Raw genomic sequence first — 19,336 nt, 5'->3', positions numbered from 1 at the left:
CAACATAAACAAATCCAAATCCAAAATCCATTTCAAACTCCGCCATCATAATTATTATTATTAAGTACATTGTATTTTCACAATAACGACCTAGCTAACGTGGTTTCCAAAAGCAAGTCAAGGATTACCCACAACCTTTACCACCACCGTGGCCAAACATGCTTCTCTGTTGACAGTCCAACACAATTTTATCTCACTTTCTTCTCTAAAATGCTATCAAATGATCACAAGCCATCATGCTTGAAAATATCCAAATTTGCTCTTTAGTCTATATATCAATTGTTCCACGAATATCATATAAGCAAACCACCATATTGACAATAAAAATAAAAATAAGTACATCTGTGCCATATATACAATCAGCCCATAAATTGACAATTCTCCACTCTCCCGAAAGAGGGAAATCGCCAACCAAACACCTACTTGAATAGGTGATAAGGAACAAACAAAATTATCATTCCAGACATCCTAAGACGCTTATGATTAGCGATGAGCACACAGTTCCACAATTGTACCAAAAGCAATTGTGCCTCCCATAACATTGACAAAATATATACACCTGTGCGCCTACTTTCCAGCGAAGGAGCAGACCAAAACGTGCTCTTATGTTAGCATTGAACTGCACAGTGCCATGGCCAGCAGGTAGATGCTCCCATAGAAGCCAAGTTGTAAAATCTTTTATGCTGCACCTGTTTTAATCTAGATTTTCAAAAAGAGACATTCAGTATTCAGCACATGTTCATTTTTTAAAGTTATCAATCTATTTTACTGCAGTTAATAAAAAGAATACACCTAAATGTGGATTGGAGAGAGAAACAAGAAAATTCAGAAAATGGTTATAATAGGACACTAGGGACAGATGCATTCTACAGGTGATTACTTCAAAAGAATGCAATGTATTTCTACAACCATTTAATCGTATAAATTGGTCAATTAACTAGAGTTCATGGCATCTGAAAAAAGTGTGATTCCTAAAAGAATACAAAGAACATAGTTAAAGGAAAATGAGGGCATCTTGCACCATTATTTCTCTTATAAAATGTTATTGCACAACTATCTCACATCTGTCAACATAGAATAGAAATTTAGGTGGAGAGTAGGACTATAAAGGAAATCCTTGATAGAGGAAGAATGGAAAGAAGAAATGACAGCAACTAGGACAAGTAACCGAATATATCACAACATACAATCAGCTAAGTAACGTGCAAATAGGGTTGTAAAATGTTTTCAGCCATAATTTCAAAGAAGGAAAATAGTATAGAAGACCCAAACAGGGTCCCCCATAGATCGAGTGACTGAAGAAAATGATAAAAAGATTCAATTTCAGGATGCATACCTGAGTGAGCTGTACACTATAGCATGAGATCTTTTGCTTAGTCAGTGGCATATATAACATGGTATATTAGCATAACTAGATCTGGTTTCCACCCTCTGGTGATAAATCCAGTCAAAATCTCTGCTGTAAAAAGGTAGTCAAATTATTTCAGTCATTATCTACAACATGAGATGCATCAGCAGAGAGAGAAAGCAGAGAAGGAAGACATGCTAATTCCTTATCAAACCTTAACATTATAACTTGACATGTAAGACTTGAACTAAACCAAGAAGAAGGAACCAATAGTAGTCTGGCCAAGAACCTTGGAACTCCGGTCCAGTCCATGAGAAGCAACCTCCACAAGTTTATAACCATTGATTAATATATATATATGACTAGATAAAAATGCAGACAGATTTAAGACTTAGGCAGAATATTCGCTTACCATATAAGTCAAAACAGCATAACGTTCCTCATTAAGATAAAGTGGCTTGCCTCGATTCATTTCAAAATCCTGAAGCAAAGAGCATTGAAGGTGAAATGCAGATGGAGAAACAGAAGAAAACATGACTTTCAAATCCCAAGATCATATATCTTAATAGAATACCATAAACAGGACATAATGAGTGATCAAATTTGAATAATTGATCTTATACACACTCATCATCCAGGTCAGGTAGCACAACCAATAATAAATTATTGTATTACTATTTCTTACTTATTGCCCTTTTTATCCCTAATATTCTAGTAAAGGATATCCTTATTTATTTTAAACCCATGTACAAAACAACAACAAAGCCTTGTCCCACTAGGTGGGGTCAGCTACATGCACCATGATACAGGCTCTTAGATATGCTCTGTGAATACTTCCAAAACTAATGTAAAAAGATATGGACTTAAGGATGATTCCTGGTATAATCCCTATACTGATAGGAAATTCTTCTATTACACCACCTTGAGTTTTCACATTAGTTGTAGCACCATCATACATGTCTTTAATTGCACGAATATATGTGATCCTTATTCTCTTCTTTTTTAAAACCTTCCATAAGACCTCCCTTGGCACCCTATCATACGTTTTTTCTAAATAAATAAACACCATATATAGATCCGTTTTATTACTATAATACCTCTCAATCATCCTTCTTAACAGGTATATCACTTCAGTGGTGGATCTGCCTGACATAAAACCCATTTGGTTCTCTGTTACCTGTGTCTCATCTTAGCCTCCGTTCTATCACCTTTTTCCATAACTTCATGGCATGGCTCATGATCTTGATCCCTCTATAGTTTTTGCAACTTTGTATATCCTCCTTATTCTTGTAGATAGGTACTAAGGTGCTCTTTCTCCACTCAGTAATTCTAGCAGCATTGAATACAAGACAGTCATATTGAATATTGATGTATGCTTTCTTTCACTCATCCTTCTAACTACAACATGGATGAGAATGTAACATATTGAAAGCACACCACAAAGCAAAACTAATTTTAGAGAAACCCCAAAAGTAGAAGGCCACCAGCATTGCACCAAATAGTCTTCAACAATCTTATTCGAGAGTAACGTGTGAAAAAGAATCCTCCTTGAAGATGAAATAGTCCACCCTAGCCAAATATACCACATCGAACCATAGATTGGACTCAAAAAATTCTAATCCTATGCTTCTCTCAAACAGAAATTCTAGATTGATAAATCAACTTGTCATTCATCTGCTATATGACTTGGTACCAACCAAACCTAGCAGCTATATAACAAATATATATTTTATGACAACAACTACGTCAATAAAAATCCCATCAAATTTGCTTTTCTTATCAAGGGTCAACATACATGCACCAAGTGTGTGCCTGGAAAATTTATTTTTCTTGCTACAGAAAGTGTTTCACACGATGTCAAATTGCACGGTATTTTTTGTAGAAGTAAAAGATTCCAATGTTTCAATGAATATGTTTGTTGACAAGTTTTGTTTTGCTTTTTCTTTTTCAATTGCTAATTTGTTGCAAAATAATAGCCATTGTTGTGTTGTTTCTTCCTCATTGTTAGACATACTAGAAATAATCTTTAAAATTTAAAACTACAGATGTTATGGAAGAGGTCGTGGGAAAATATAAGCAAATGATGCAAGATATAAATAGGAAGTCCATATATAGAGGACAGTATTTATGTTAGCAAGACCCATAATTCATAAAGCATAGGAAATATGATTAGCCTGATTAACTTTTTAAGATTGTAATAAACCTTCAATTAATTTGTATTGTCCTCAAAGACCTGACTAGAAGGGTTGAGAACTCCTTAGGCCTTCCTTATGATTGAAAAGGACAAAGAATGTATACTACACAAAATGTTGAGTAAATTAATTCTTCAAGGGGAAAAATGAAAAGCTTTTATGTTTTACCATATATATATAAGGATTAATAATCATACATTTTATTTTTAAAAAGTTCTTACTGAAAATATCAATAAACCATTCAATGCAAAGGTGTACTCGCTGGTTTATAATGAAGCTGTCCAAGAGAAACTTACTTCTTCACCAAAAGCATCCAAGTAAGGAGAAGGCCATGGGGCTTGACGCGCAGATCTCTGTAATAGGATAGTTGTTCTCTGTTGATATAATAAAAAATTCAAAACCATTATTATTCTCTTGGTATCAAAACTATAAGGAAGCAGTGAAGAAGAAAAAGAATCCAGGACATGATAAGCTTTCAGAGAAGGACAGATGGGAAAACCCATACTTAAGTTCAAAATAGGACAAAACATACCCTAATCAACAGAAACACTCCAGTACCAGCTCCACAGGTTACTGCATGTGTTTGGCACCCACTTTCCCTTGAAACATAAAAAAAGAAAATCTTTCAAATCTAATTCAATGAAAAAATCATAAAAAGTACAATGAACAAAGTCAACATAAATTTTGACTACAAAATAAGGCCTGAACAATATAAATGATATCTAAGCAGTATGAGATATAGGGAACAAATCAAATGCAGTACACCAAAGATAGTAGAGCAGTAAATAAACCAGCAATAAATATAAAGCAAATAATTCCAAATTCACATATATAAGTGGTTATAAAGTAATCAATTAATCATCATTGAATTAAGAGAAAATTGACATCACGAACACAATAGAAATCTATGAGGCACAATTAATAGCTAAGTCATAGGCATAATTAACAACATTAAGTAAATAAGAAGATAGAACCAATCCTGAATTAGTTTCTTCAACATTGCTGAACCATCTACAGATATTAGATTTTATCTCCACAGCTATTCAACCATTACTCACTTGGAATCTCATTTTGACCAGAAAGGAAACCGAACAAATATGTCAAAGTTGCACTAACAGTGGTCACTCAGTTATCATTCTTTAACATATCATCAAATTCAAATCTTATATAATGCACCGTTGTTTCTGAACTCTACATATTCCATCAACATTGAGTGACTGTAATATGAAAGATGAAGCTAATTTTTTAATATAAAATAAATAAAAAACAGCAAAGACACAGTAATTCTTAGATCTCAGATGATCAATGATAAATGAAGGGGTAGGCTGAATTTGGATACTAAACTGTTTTAGTAAAAAAATTTAAATGGAAATCCAAATACGCAAAATTATATTAGAAGTCCAAATAAAATATTGCAGCTATATATTAAAATTTCGAATTTTCAACCCCTCCAACCCATAAAAAAAAAAAAAAAGACAATTGCAGCTACCTATCAGTTTAAGAGTGAAGTCAGTTGAATCAAGGAAATAATTACAATCATAAGTGTAGTCATCTAGTATAGCTTAAGAACTCAGTTATCTGGGTGGTATAACTATAAGATGCTCGATGTTTATTTAAGGAGTGGTTATCCCCAATTATTTAAGTGAGTGACTCCCCTCTTGCCTTGTGTGCTTATCAGAACAAAAGCCAAAACTCTTATGTTCAGAAAGCATTCTAAGCATAGTCTGTAAATAATTGATGGTAGAGAACAAACCTGCAGCAAGATTTCCAACTTGGGGAGCACAATCTACCGCACAACAGGCACAATGCAGGCTCATCAAGAAGTGTGTTACATTCAGGGCAACGTTGTTTGATACACCTGTTTAGGTATAGATCTTGTATGAATAAAACAGAAATATGATGCATTACATAGCATCTAATAAAACTTAGAATACCTCTGCAAGAGATCCTGATAAACATTTGGCAATCTCATCAACTCAAATGGAACAGCAGGGGTCACATGGACTATTCGTTGGACACCATGGGATCCGCATTCCTTGTAAAAATGATGGCACCACATAGAAACTGAAGATCTTGAAAGTTCATCTTTGAGAACCACATCTATTGTGGGAATTTGGAACATTTTCTCAAGTTCTTGAATTTTAGCAACCTCAAACATGTCAATATTCTGCTGGTCCATTCTGTCATTTGGAGTATACCATGATCTATCCAACATATTTTCCTCATCACAGAATGGTGCCGGTATAGAAGAATATAGTATTTTCCACAACAATGCACATCTTCGCAAATATGGGAAACTAACCCTCCGAATTCCATCTTTAATATCAGCATTAGGGTCAAAATAGTTTGAGTCAAAGTACCGCTGAACACATCCCAACTCACCCATAGCTTTATATATGTCGGTTATCAGGCAATCTGAGATACCTGATGTGCTTAATTTATGCTCAGACTTCTCGTGATACAAAATTATAGCCTGCACGCCAGTTACATTGATTAGGAAATAGACACAGTTCCAAAGGACAGAACATTTAATTGAGATGCAAGCAAAGTGACCAACCTGGGTTACAGTGACTAGATAGAAAACATGCACAAGGGACAACAACGATTCTTCACACGACAAAAATGGATATGGCAAACAAAAGAGAACCCACATCAATGATGAGAAAGGATCATGGGCAAGAACAGGATCTGAAGCCCGTCTCCAAAAGTGTAAGTCAAAGTTCGATAAGTCCATTTCAATATGCTTCAAGATAGATAGCACATCACCTGTGAATATATGGCAGGTACCAGAAAGTAGAGTCAGTGGCAGACATGGGAACTCATTGCTGAACTAGACTAAACATTTGCAAGAACAAACTCCAGCAAATCTTTAAGTCAAAAAACAAATAAATAGATCATCACAGTTAGCAGCATTAAGGAATTAAATTTCAAGCCCAGATGCAAAATAAACCTCCATTTATTTGAAGGAAAAAGAGACAATATAAGTTCAACTTGCAAGTCATTAAGGGTAAGAATTGCTCGTTATCTTATGAAACAAAGAACGAAAAGAATGATGAGCAAAACAGAATAAAGTAATATAGAAATAAAAAGAAGAGTGTTCCGGTCAAATGTGAACATGATTTCGCCATCTGTTTGACAACAGAAATCAGATAATAATAATATACTTTTTCCAAATCAAATAGCTAATATTCACATTTGAACTTTCTTTAGATGTTATTTTATCAAGGGTGTGTTTGAGGCTTGAGATCGGAAGTAAGGCATGGAAGGGAAGGGTCTATCTAAAGAGTAAAATGGACTCCAATTTACTCTCTGGCTTATATACACCCCATTACCTCTAATTCAAACACATCCTTGATTCACAACTAGGGAAAAGAAATGGAACATCAACATAATGCTAAATGCCACAATCAATCATATAAACATTTAATTTGACAAAGTATTATGTGGGTTGTCAAATTATTACAACCTTCTCTTTTTTTGAGGCTGGGATAAGCCGTGTAAGAGGTTGCAAGAAAGCTCAACAAAACATATACTAATTTTTTTCTGAAGTCATTTTCGAAGCAATGGAAAAGAGAAAAAAAATAATAAATAAAAAATAAACCACAACTATACCTCTAACAGAGACATCACTATTTGCATTATTCAAGGATATCCCAGAGCAAATTGACTCTGTAAATAGTTGAACGCCTCTAAATCTTTGAAGCACATGAAGAGAATTCTTACTCCGTGTCTTCTGAACAAGTTTCAGTAACAATGATAATATAAAGCCACTTGAAGATTTGAGTTCTTCATACATGGCACTAAGAGCGAAGTTCGGAGTCAAAGTAGTCTTTCCACAACGTGCAGCAATCTCCATTGATATCAAGGAGTACTTTAGTGTGTCCCACATCAGCATTGAATGGTTTAGCCTAGCAAATCTTGATAATTTATCTTGTTTGCCTGGAAAATACATTTTAGAAAGCACACGGGAGAAATTCTCAAGATTTGGTCTAGTTCTATCAATCTGCTGCAAAGGAATGGCTTTCAGGAATTGATCTTTCCCCACAGCATTGGCTGCACGTTGCAAGAGCTTAAACGCTTGCTGAATGTGAAGTGAATAATTCACTTCATTCAACTCAGCAGAGGGGTCTCCAGTATTTATTGAACCAATACTCAAGCCAATAGACTGCTTAAAAGGCTTCTGTAACTCTCCATGCATAGTCGGCAAGACACAATTTACAAGGCGGCGGCACACGGGACATAGAAACTCTCCCTTAAAATAAAAATTCAAAAAAAAAAAGTGTCTTGAGACATCATAACAGATTTGCTACATCGACCATTGCAAAACTAGTTTACAAAAAAATAAAAATAAAAAAACACAGCTTTGTACCTGATCTGGATCAACAATATGTCCTCCTTCAAAAACAATTCTTCTAACAGATCTATCCAAGCAGTTCACAGTATATTAGGCCATCTTATAAAATGTACAATTCTCACTATAACAAATATAACAATAATTCCTATTTAATTAAAAACGTGACACACACACACACACACATACATGTTTAACAATCTAACAAAATAAAAAGTAGATATATAAATACATTCATATGTACAAAGGCACAAATAGATGCATATAAAACACACTTAATATCATGTCATAGTGGTATAAGACTTAAGAGCTTCACTTTTATATGGAAGGTGAAAGGAGTATATTTTAGCTATTGAAACATATATGAATTATCAGAATAGGAAATTACTTAAAGATAACATGATTATGTAATAAGATAACATGATTTCAGGTCTTAATCTTAATTCTTAACCATTGACGTTAAATATAGTGTCATATAAGGCTATATGCCAGTTTATCTGTCTATATGTGGTGGGAATTCACCATCTTTTCAACAATAAGTACTAAATCAACTTCCACTCCAATGCACTCACTGCTAATCTATTGCACTATCGCCATTTAGAATGCTAAAGTTTATCTTTTTGTTCCCTGCAAAATTCTATTTCGTATTATTTCAATTTTTATAATTGTTCGGTAATTTTTTTTCCGTAAGCACCTTAAAAGCTAGCTGATAAGAGGGAAGAACCACTCTCCTTATATACAACATCAAGCATCCCATACTACTAGATGTGGAACTTTGAGCACTCCATAATACCCAAGTCCCTAACAATACACCGGACCTGGAGAGCCGACGTCCACGGCGGCTTCACTCTATCGACACTGACCCAACGGTAGCCACTTTGCTATCATCTATAGTATTCGGTATTCACCTTAATCCAGCCTATAGGTAGCCCTTTCCATGGCGCCAACAACCACGCTCTGATACCATTGTTAAGTGTCTAAGGAAAGTGGGAAACCACACCTTAAAAGCTAGCTGATAAGGGGAAAGAACCACTCTCCTTATATACAACATTAAGCATCCCATACTACTCGATGTGGGACGTTGAGCACCCCATAATACCCAAGTCCCTAACAGATTCTAGCTTTGATGACCAAAACATCCAAGATACCAATATCTTCTTAACTTCTATGTGATCTTCAGCTAATGGTCTATTTAGAGATGTTCCTCAGCAGATATTCACAGGTAGCCGTTCCATGTTACATGGGTTCAATTCAATCTCTTAGAACCTACATCTTTTCTTTTTCTTTCTTCTTGTGGAGATACCTCATCCTCTCTCTTTGTACTCTTTGCTTGATCGATAAATTTATTTTTCTATTAACGAAAACCTACTTGGAAGTACATTTAACCATGAACAAAACAGTTAAAAAGCAAAAACTTGCATAATGTTTGTTTGATCTCAGAAGGCTGCATAAAAAAATAGTGAAACTTCGAAAAAAGTATTTGAAAATGTTATAAATATAGGAATGTAGGAAATAAACTAGGGGAGACAGATCACAAGCTTTAACTCTTGGGACGGGAGGTTGGGTATTAAGGGGTTCAGATAACTCTAAATGAGACATACCTTTCTTTCAATGATGATAAATACCGATCGAGACACCCTTGATGTACTGCATGCCCACATGAGGAAAGATGAACTCCATCACTTTCTATAGGACCAAATCCATCATATGCTAGATGTTTTGATGTTGACTCTGTAGAAGCATTTTCAGTAGGAGCATTTTCAGATGCAGAAGAACTTTCTGATAACTCCCTCAAAATATCAGCAGTATATTTCCCAAGCAAAACAGATTCAATGTCTGTCAAAATCTTTGGAGTCCCTCCAGTAGTTGGAATTTTCTCATCCTCATTCATCAGATTAGTAGCAGATACATAGTCATGATCATGCATCTCATCACGAATAGAGAAGTACATACCCTCTTCTAATGTCTCAAAAGTGTATGGTGTCTTCTCTTTTTCATCATGAGATGCAGTTGGGAGTTTAAGATTTCCAACAGCTGGGAATTCATTCTTGACATATTGCAGAATAGAATTAACTTCCCCAGGTTTCTTGCTAGAAGCCAATGCATTCACAGCATTCTTAAGTAAGCGAGTTATGTGGGAAGATGATGTTGATCCAGAACTACTTGAGTTATTCACAGCCAATTTATCTGTCGCCTTGGTGGTGGGGATGGGCATGTGTTCTTTATCTGCTCGACGAAGTTGATCCCATGATGGGGGACCCCTGTTGACGTAACTGACAAGCCTAGATTTCTTGTAGATAGGGGGAAACGTGAATTAGGCATGAGGTGCTATAGAGTAACAGTGAATCAAAAAAAAAAAAAAAAGTGTGCAGTGCAACAAACTGAACCTAAACATGTGTAAGCTCACACATTGTACATAACTGCCATATACGGATATACCTGAAGTAGAATCAAAAACGAAACTGGATTTCTTGAATTGTGATCATGGCAAAGAGAGCATACAACTTGTTTGGATTCTTCAGCATCGTGTTCGGTGCCGAAGTCACCTTCATGGCCAACTTGAGATCCATCATCACCACTGGAATCAATGCTGGCCAAAAATTTTGACTGTTGTGCTTTCATTTTTTCCTGCATTGGAAAAACCGATTAAACAAAAATAAATAATTAAAATGGTGAAGGCAATTAAATTGGCGCACCAGAACAGATCAAGAATAGCCTGACTATAAAGAGATGGTAGTGTTTAGAACAACTGAAAACATTTGAGACCAAATGTCTTCCTTGGGAAGTAAACAACCCATCCAAAAGACACAAGGAATATGCCTGCCAAAATCTTCTAGGGTTTAAATTTGAAAATTGTAATAATTAACATCATTGCTCAGATTGGTCTTGCAGTAACATCGCATGAAATACTGGAAATAGCACATAATTTTTCTATACTATCAACAGAAAAATAAGAATGCAAAAACCTACCATTATTGCAGCCTGCCTCTCTCGGGCCTTTGCTTTGCGTTTCTCGCTATCAGAGGCTGACAATGGGACACTTGAATCTTTAGTTTCAGCACATTCAGAAATATGACTAACCACTTCGGGAGCAAGTTTTTGCAATATAGTCATGCAGCTGTCATCAATATCAGCAAATTTCTTCAGCAAGCTTTCAATTAAAGCAGATAGACTGCAACCACCTGCTTCTAAAATGTTGTCTACATTTTCCTTCCGGTGCATTTCCATCAATAACACAAGAAGGGATAACAAGCTTTGTTCTCCAGCACCATAAAAAGAATTTTCATCAATCACTTCCCCAGAAGAAGCTATTATGGGAATTTGTGCAACATCACTCGCACCAGATTCTTTCTGCTGAGAACAGATATCTAATGATAGTGATAGCAAATGCAGTGCAGGTAGAAGAACCCCATCAGGAGCACGAGATTCAGCTGATTTAAAAGTAAAAACAGCATAAAATATCACTGCACGGATGATCTCTAAGACAACTTTGCAAGTAGCAACTCTGGCTATCCCCTTAAGTGGAGGATAAATTTTGGTCCACTTCGGTAGCTGAGTGGTTAGTGCAGAGACACTGCAGTACCGCAAGTATCTTTCTTCAGCAACTTGCAAATCCTTCGAATACCAACGTGGATGATACAGATCCAATTCTTTCCATAACGGCCATCGCAGAGAATACATTCCCTAATACAACCGATGACAATATAGGTAAATACAGGCTAACAGAAGATATTGATAAATTTCTAAAAGAACCAACAAAACCTGATTGAAGCCAGATGGATTAGAATAAACAGCAACTGAGTCCAAAATTTCCTGAAGCTCTTCAAATTTGGAGAGATCACGAGGAAGTGACTTCACTAGTTGACTGTGAGTTGCATCCCCAATGGATAACTTATAAATTAGTTCTCTTTTCAAACTTTCAGCAGTAGTCAACCCACAAAAGCGCCGTTCTTTTATTATTTGAATTATAAGAGTAAGCATCTCCTGTACTAAAACAGATTCATACCTGTAAATGAGAAAGAATTCATTATCAAATAAAATATATTTGAACACAAGATAGATTGACAACATGACACTGATGTAAGTACCTATGAGCATAACGCAACAGAGAAGAATAATATTTGATTTATCATTAATCAGCTATAAGATATCATCATAAGATCCTGACCCTTAAGAGGCACTAATAAAAGCAAATAACAAAAACTTTCAACTTTTATTGGATATACAATCAATTTAAGGCATTTGCGAACAGGTTAAGCTATCTTTGATAATCAATGCATTGTATGGTTTCAAAACTTTTCACAACAGAATAATCAAACTTTTCATAATAAAGTAATAAGCATTTTCATAGCAGAATAATTAAACTTTTCAGGAACAGAGAAATTTGGCTACCAATGCATTCTTGTACTTTAATTCGTATTTGATTACAAATGTGAATCAAATTTGATTATATTGTTTATAAAGTTTGATTATAAACATCAATCTAGTTTAATTATATTGTTTATGTTTATGAAATTGATTCTAAATGTTAACATGGAGTCATTTTGTATTCCTATACAGGTGACTGATTGGTGGCTGATTTTGGATATCCAATTTAGTCTAGGAAAATTATCCTTCATGGCACTAATCCATCAAATGAGGGAAATTTGGTGAAGAATTGATTGTGATTTTAAACAAACCATCTTGTTTCTATTGCCAAAGTAACAATCTACAGTTGCATATGATATTCTCTTTCTTTTGGTAAATTGGCAGCAACAAGGTTCGAAACTAGGAGCTCAAGCCAAACTCCTAACCAATTAGACCACTCCCAGTGGCTTTGCATATGATATTTTAATGGGACACCTCATATGTTCGGAACAAAAACATACAATCTAATTTAGAGTCATGAGGACAACAAATAACCTGGAGATGGCAATTGTGAATAACCACGAACTAAGGATTACTTTGAAAGTACCATTGCAATTACTAGATGCACAAATCATATAGATAACTGCCTTGATCAATGCATGCTTCAGTTAGGTAAGCATTTCATCCATAGTTTCTATCCTAAATACTTCTCTTTAGAACAGAAATTCAAATGAGAAAATTAAAATCAAAAGAAAATGATAAGATATAACCTCCTAAGTCCTAAGTAAGACCAATAAATTATAGGGAAAATAACATCAGTGTTGAAAAGCAAGCAATGTCTCCATAAGTTTAAACAATAGAACATTCCAAAACAAAGTAGTTAAGACTTAAGACCACTTTATCTTTCAAAAATGTAAAGGGCAAAAGCAAGAAAAATGTCCTGAAGTTCTACGATTTCTCTCCAACAAGGCACTCAAATCATGGCATATAGTGCACAGCACCGATAAATCTTGCCCTCTTTCCTTGTTCCAAAACATCTAAAATGGTATGAGAAAAAATAATCCAAATCCTAAAAGGTCAGCAACAATTCATATTGTCTAGCCTTATCTTGGAATCATTCTAACAGAAAATTTTCCTACAACATGAGAACAGGTGGAACTATAAGAACCATAGGTGAACATTGTGGGACTACAATTTCATATTCTATGCTTGTTTTCTAAGAGGATATTTAAAAAATGATACTTGTAAAGTACATCATGATTAACGTGGAAAAGAAAGGCATCCCATAAAGGAGCAAGATCTAATGAGAACATTTACCCATAAAAGTCAATTCATGGAAAGAAGGGTGAAGTACCAAAATTACCCACAAAGAGTATCTTGCTGCCAAATTAGCCATGAAAAGAACAAAAGTCCAAAAATGATGAAGACAAGTTTACATGGACATATCCAATCTTTAGGTAGATTTGTCAAAATTAATCAAGCCTTTTAGGTGAAGTGGGAAATTTCTTTTTCTCTTTGATGGGTAATAATTTTGACAGTGACATTCTTTTATGAAGAAGTTTGTCAGAAACAGAATTTTTCTTGGGTAATTTTTTAGTTCCTTCTCTCTAAAAAGAACTGCAAACAACAAAGCAACGAAAAAAGAATCTGCTAAAGAATCACAACAATTTTATCTTTCAAAGAAAAATATGCCATAACTTTCTGCCAAAGTATTGTATGTACAGGCATCTTCTCAGCACAACAGACATATAAGAAAAGGTTGCCATGTTTCAGGAGATGAGGACATACTCGCTAGACCGATCAAGATTTAGGGATAGATAGTTTGACAGCCCAAAGCGCTCAAGAATTCTACTAATATATAGATCTTCTGGAGCCAGAGCAGCGCAACACTGAAGAAGAAAAAGATCAAGCTCCAGACCTTGTTCAGACCTGTAGAAGTAAAGAATGATATATCATAACATATTAAATGAATTTCAACCCATTAATATAATATAATATAATATAGTAATAGTGAATTGACTAACCATCGCACTGATCTGTACCATTCACAAGACAGTAAAGCAGCATCTCCATTTTTTCGCCACATTCCAGCATGGACTTCAGCACAAAAGACTCTAATCCGCAATGGATGCTCCATAATGAAGGCAGAGAAACCACATGGATGACTTCCCCGTAAAGCAAGTCCAAAGAAGTCAGTGTAGATCATTGATGATGAATAAGAAGAGACATCAGTCACACCTGACACTTCAGATTCACTAAAGTATCTTTTCAGTGCCCTCTGCAAGAGCATGGATAGCAATCTATGTAATGGAATGTGCACAGATATATATTGTGAACTAACATCGTAGACTATTTGGGGCCAATCAGGCAATGATAGAAAACGGAGACCAACCAAATCCCCAGGAGAATCTTCTTCCATTGCACTATAATCAACATCAGAGCGAATGCAGGTATTTTCAGAATCAATTTCACCATTTGTTTTCAGTTTACCATCCTGTGCATCATTTTTATTAATTTCCATGCCATCAACACTGTAGTCAGAGCATTGCTGATGATGATCTTCACTTGAACTTGCACGCCTAACAAAACTATATTTACCTCTTCTGAAATTAGATATTGTTCTTCTTATTGCTGAAAAATTGCCATCAATAACACTATCAGTGTTTGGGGATAACATGTTAGGAAGTACCGCAGAGGTATTCTCAACTCCCAACCAATTCTCAATGGCCCTTAGACACTCATATATCAACCAAATAACAGAGGATGGAAGAAACAAATGAGAAGAGGCATCGGATATCTTTCGTGAAGCAAAGACATTATTCCTACAGGTCACACTAGCAGAGCTCTCCTGTGAAATCCGTCCTACCTTTGCGTGTCTCAAATTATCTCCTTCCTCTGATTCATTCTTATTTAAGTTCCAAACAATTTCATCATCCATCCCTCCATTGCTAGCATCAGAAAATGCCCCACCCACCAACAGAGAGTGGATATTGGCAATAGAATGACCTAAAACAAAAGGCAAATTCACATTCTCATTTTCTTCTTCAACATGTTGGCCAGTTTCTCTCTTTTGAGGGTTCATCCCTTGCACAAAGGACAGAAGTCTCATCCAAGTTCTTGATATATCCTGTTGGTCATTAGTTACATATTTTGGCACCGCCACGTGGCTCATAACAAAACGAATATCTTCAACAACGCGTATTGTCGTCTCATACAAATTCACCCACCTGGAAACCTGGAAAAGATTCAATATCTCTTAATTAAACATCATAAACGAAGAGTGAAATCATTATCATAAACATATATACACTTGATCAATATAAAATTCTTTAAAAACTTTACAGCAGGTACCATTAAAAAATATTTTAAAGGATTAGATCCAGAAAAAAACTTGTTATCTTGCACGTCTCAAATTACATCTACCAAATTAGTATTCCTTTAAAGAGATGCACTAACTCACTACCTGTAAATGCCCGTCTTCAGCACAAGAAGTGAAAATGTTTTCTAGAGATCCCAATAATATGGTTAATAAGTTGATTTCCTTAACAAGACGTGGGGTAAGAGTGGGCACTGTAAGTATCTGCACAGAGAAAGTGGATAGTAGCGGATACCTCTTCAAAGGAAGGTCACTACACTCTTTTACAGCCTCACTTATAACACTCGGATAGTAAGTAAGAAAAACTTTAGCAAATTCATACTTGAAAGTAGGTTCGCCCAACAATTTTAGGAGTAGCTCTTGGAGTTTCTTCACAACAACATCACTTAAAAACCTCTCAGCTCTTACCAGAATATCCAATGAACCTGTAGATGAAAACAACAACCTAGCAACAAAACTGAGCAAACTCTCACTATGCTGGCAGAATTCTGAAAGCATATCTACTACAGCAGAAGTTAGTTCCATTGCAGCCTTCTTACTTTCAATAGAAGGAGAATTGCTTGCAAGTGTTAGCTTGTCTTTCCAACAATTGAAAAGAGAACCAAGCACAGGCGCAACTGAATTTGCAATTTCCTCCGGAAGGGGTTGTATCTGCTCAGCACCCTTATGCTTTGAGCAGAACCCCTCACGTTTCCAAGCCGTAACATCCCCACAATCACAACAACCACCACCCGTGTATATAACAAAGTAATCATGGCTCTTGTGATCCCCATTCTCAAAACAAGGAACACAAATTGCGCATGTAGGGTCGTGTTCACACGTCCTGCACCTGTAAGCTATATCATTGTTCCCCCAAACTGCCCCACAGACACCCCGCTGACCAATAGACATCTTGGCGAGGCTTCTAAGAGCAGCATCGGGTTCACCCTCAAACATCAACCACTGCAACCACAACATGCTGTGATGGAACCTCTTCCTCATGGTCAAAGAACTCTTCTTCCCACCAGCCTTAGATTCTTGCAATGCTTCTGCCACTTCCTCATCAGGAGGCAATATAACAGACACCAACTGAGGTATCAATTCCCTCTTATCCTTAACAAAAGCAACCAGACCAGGCGGGTCAAGCTGTTCCTCCGGAACTCCAAGCAGGGCAAGTCTCTATAAAACAGAATCCGAAAAACAAACATCAATGAAAAACACAATTTAGAAAATAGAATCAATAAAATCAGTCCCTTAAATTTAGCTCCTACCCCCACCCCACCCCCCCCCCCAAAAAAAGATCAAATAAAATAAAATTAAAATTGCATTCATGAAAAATATAAACTCGTTTAATTCAAAAAGGTTAAAATAAATCGAGTAAAACCAGCAAAATTCATCAACATGGATCATATCTGCATCAAATGCTAACTGAATTGAACAGTGATCAAGTGAATGAGAGTGTGAAATTCAAGGAAAAATAAAAATAGACAACCGGCAATAGTGTTGTTACCCGAACGATTCGATCTCGGGGCGTGAGGGATTGAGAATCAGAGGGGGGATCGATTTCCATGTTATCAGCCATCAGGGAGCGCCAGAACCGAACGACGCAACAGCACAAAGAGCGTGGACCGAACCGGGAACCTTCGCTCCCCAGGTTTGGTCTCTGACGAGGAGAAATGGACTGTTCAATTTCTTGGTTTTCAGCGAAGAAATAGAACTACAGGAGAAACCCTAACTCCGAAAATCCCCAATTTTCACTGAGAAATCTAATTCCATAGTAAACGATGAGGGTGATGACGACGCTGTGCAGAGCTTACTGCGCACTCATTTCTCGTGCCTACTTCATATATCGGTTTCCATTTTAGTATTTTACTCAATTACATTCACTGTGTCCAATTTTCGCCCGAAAAATAGACAAAATAAAGTAATGATTTAATTTTGAGTGAATTCGCACGCGGCCTCTAAGAATTATTTCGAAATGATAACGAAGTCTCTAAGGTCAATGAGTTATAACTCAAATGGCATAGTCTCCTCATATTTAATTAAGAGATTGTAGGTTCGAATCTCATATCTTTGGTAAAAAAAAAAAAACGAAATCTCTAAGAAAAAAAAAATTCAATCTGATTCTTGATAATTTTTTTTTTGGACTGATTAGTCTTTATGCCAAAAAAAAATAACATTAACTTTTTTTTGCACAGAAATCTCGTTGTCCTTTGGAGGTAATTATCAGGGATCGGGTTGAATTTTTTTTATCAAGAACCTCATTGTCTTTCGAGATAAGGTTGTTTTTTGTTTTTCTCTTTAATTTTCATGCAACTTTTTTTTAAAGGAATCCTGACTTTTTTAATTTTTGACAAATATATTTCTAACAAAATTTAAATATAAAAAGGTCTCTGACTTTAATAAATAGAGGACAATTTAATCCTTTCGTTTATTTGCCTCTCATGCACCAAATGAAACAGACTTATGCAGTTAAAACAGTGTCCAGATATCTGTTATGGTGTCACGCTGAAAGGGGAATAAAGTTTGAAGGACAAATAAGTCATTGACGTCATTTTGCAAATAAAGTTCGAAAGACAAATAGGTCATTGAGAATTTAGTTCATTATGCTTCTATATGTATCATATATTACTATCTAATTTAATAATCAAATGTGTCACATGACACTCTTATTAAAATTGACAGAAAATATTTTTTTTTCAAAATTTTAAACTCCCTTCCTAAATTCTCTCATCTACCTCTCTCCATTTTTTTATTTCTCTCTACTATTTTTACTCTATATATAATTTATATTTTATATTAGTAATTTGACAAATCAAAATATGTCATCCAATATTTTTTTACAATTAAAATATTTTAAATGTAAAAGTATACACGTTAAATTATTTTAAATTTTAGATAACGAATGTTAAAATTAATTATTAATAAAAAACTAGACTTTTTCATATAAAAATAATAACTAAAAATCTTATTATTTAATTTTTTATCTACATATATCTTGGTCTTCTTAGCCAGAGACTTTTGTCAATTTACGATTTTTTTGTAAAAGTAGTTTGATTTAATAAATATTTTGTACCATGCATAATTTATACTATCAGAACAAAGTGAACTATAATTTTAAAAAAAATTTATTCTCGTAATGTTATTACAAATAAAATTACTAGTTCTAATATAATACACAAATGTACTAATGTTAACTTAATACATGAATGATGCACAAGTGAACTAATGCTAACTTGATGCATAAATGAACTGATGCTAACTAATACCACTGGTATGATGAAAACTGAACTAATGCAATTTAACAAATTCTAATATAATACACAAATGCACTAATCATAACTAATGCTAACTAATGTGAAAAAACTGAACTAATGCAATTTAAGAAAAAAATTAGAAACAGAAGAAGCCCAATTTCTGCAATTTTAATACAAATAATCTAAATTACAGAATACAATAAGTTAACTGTAAGACCCAAGACCTTTGAGAAAGGGCTATCATTAGCTAATTTCAAATTCAGTGTTTCTGTAACTTTAATTCGGGAATTTCTCTATTAAAGAAAATTAGAGCAAGTTTTGATTTATTGAAGTTGAAATAAATTGAGATTATTATCCAATTTTACAATTATTGGATTATTTTCTATATTCAAATTATAAAGTTGATAGTTATGAAATAATGAGGATTTTATATGATTTGGACTAGATAAGTAATATTTTAAATATTAATACTACTACTTTGGAAAA

General features: G+C 34.9%; 1 protein-coding gene across 4 annotated transcripts; it reads right to left on the bottom strand.

Moving 5' to 3' along the window:
- Positions 1-237: 237 nt before the first annotated feature.
- Positions 238-17,498, bottom strand: LOC112742696 (E3 ubiquitin-protein ligase PRT6). Of its 4 annotated transcripts, none has more exons than XM_072214185.1 (20): positions 17,104-17,487; positions 15,702-16,772; positions 14,263-15,473; positions 14,027-14,167; positions 11,654-11,897; positions 10,862-11,575; positions 10,331-10,519; positions 9,493-10,181; positions 7,910-7,961; positions 7,153-7,792; positions 6,098-6,306; positions 5,475-6,013; positions 5,294-5,398; positions 4,073-4,139; positions 3,837-3,914; positions 2,446-2,677; positions 1,761-1,829; positions 1,563-1,670; positions 1,337-1,459; positions 238-699 (listed from the first exon to the last, which is right to left on the bottom strand). In XM_072214185.1, the coding sequence occupies exons 1-16, from the start codon at positions 17,173-17,175 to the stop codon at positions 2,669-2,671; spliced, it is 6,030 nt and encodes a 2,009-aa protein (XP_072070286.1). In that variant the 5' UTR covers positions 17,176-17,487; the 3' UTR covers positions 238-699; positions 1,337-1,459; positions 1,563-1,670; positions 1,761-1,829; positions 2,446-2,668. The 4 variants fall into 4 exon arrangements, with proteins under 4 accessions (XP_072070286.1, XP_072070287.1, XP_025647717.1 ...); XM_072214186.1 differs by having other exon boundaries at positions 1,337-1,456; XM_025791932.3 differs by lacking the exon at positions 2,446-2,677 and having other exon boundaries at positions 17,104-17,498.
- Positions 17,499-19,336: the final 1,838 nt, after the last annotated feature.

Source organism: Arachis hypogaea, chromosome 14 (assembly GCF_003086295.3).
Source record: "Arachis hypogaea cultivar Tifrunner chromosome 14, arahy.Tifrunner.gnm2.J5K5, whole genome shotgun sequence".
In the NCBI taxonomy this organism is placed as follows: Eukaryota; Viridiplantae; Streptophyta; class Magnoliopsida; order Fabales; family Fabaceae; genus Arachis; species Arachis hypogaea.
This window is presented reverse-complemented; position numbering and strand designations above follow the sequence as displayed.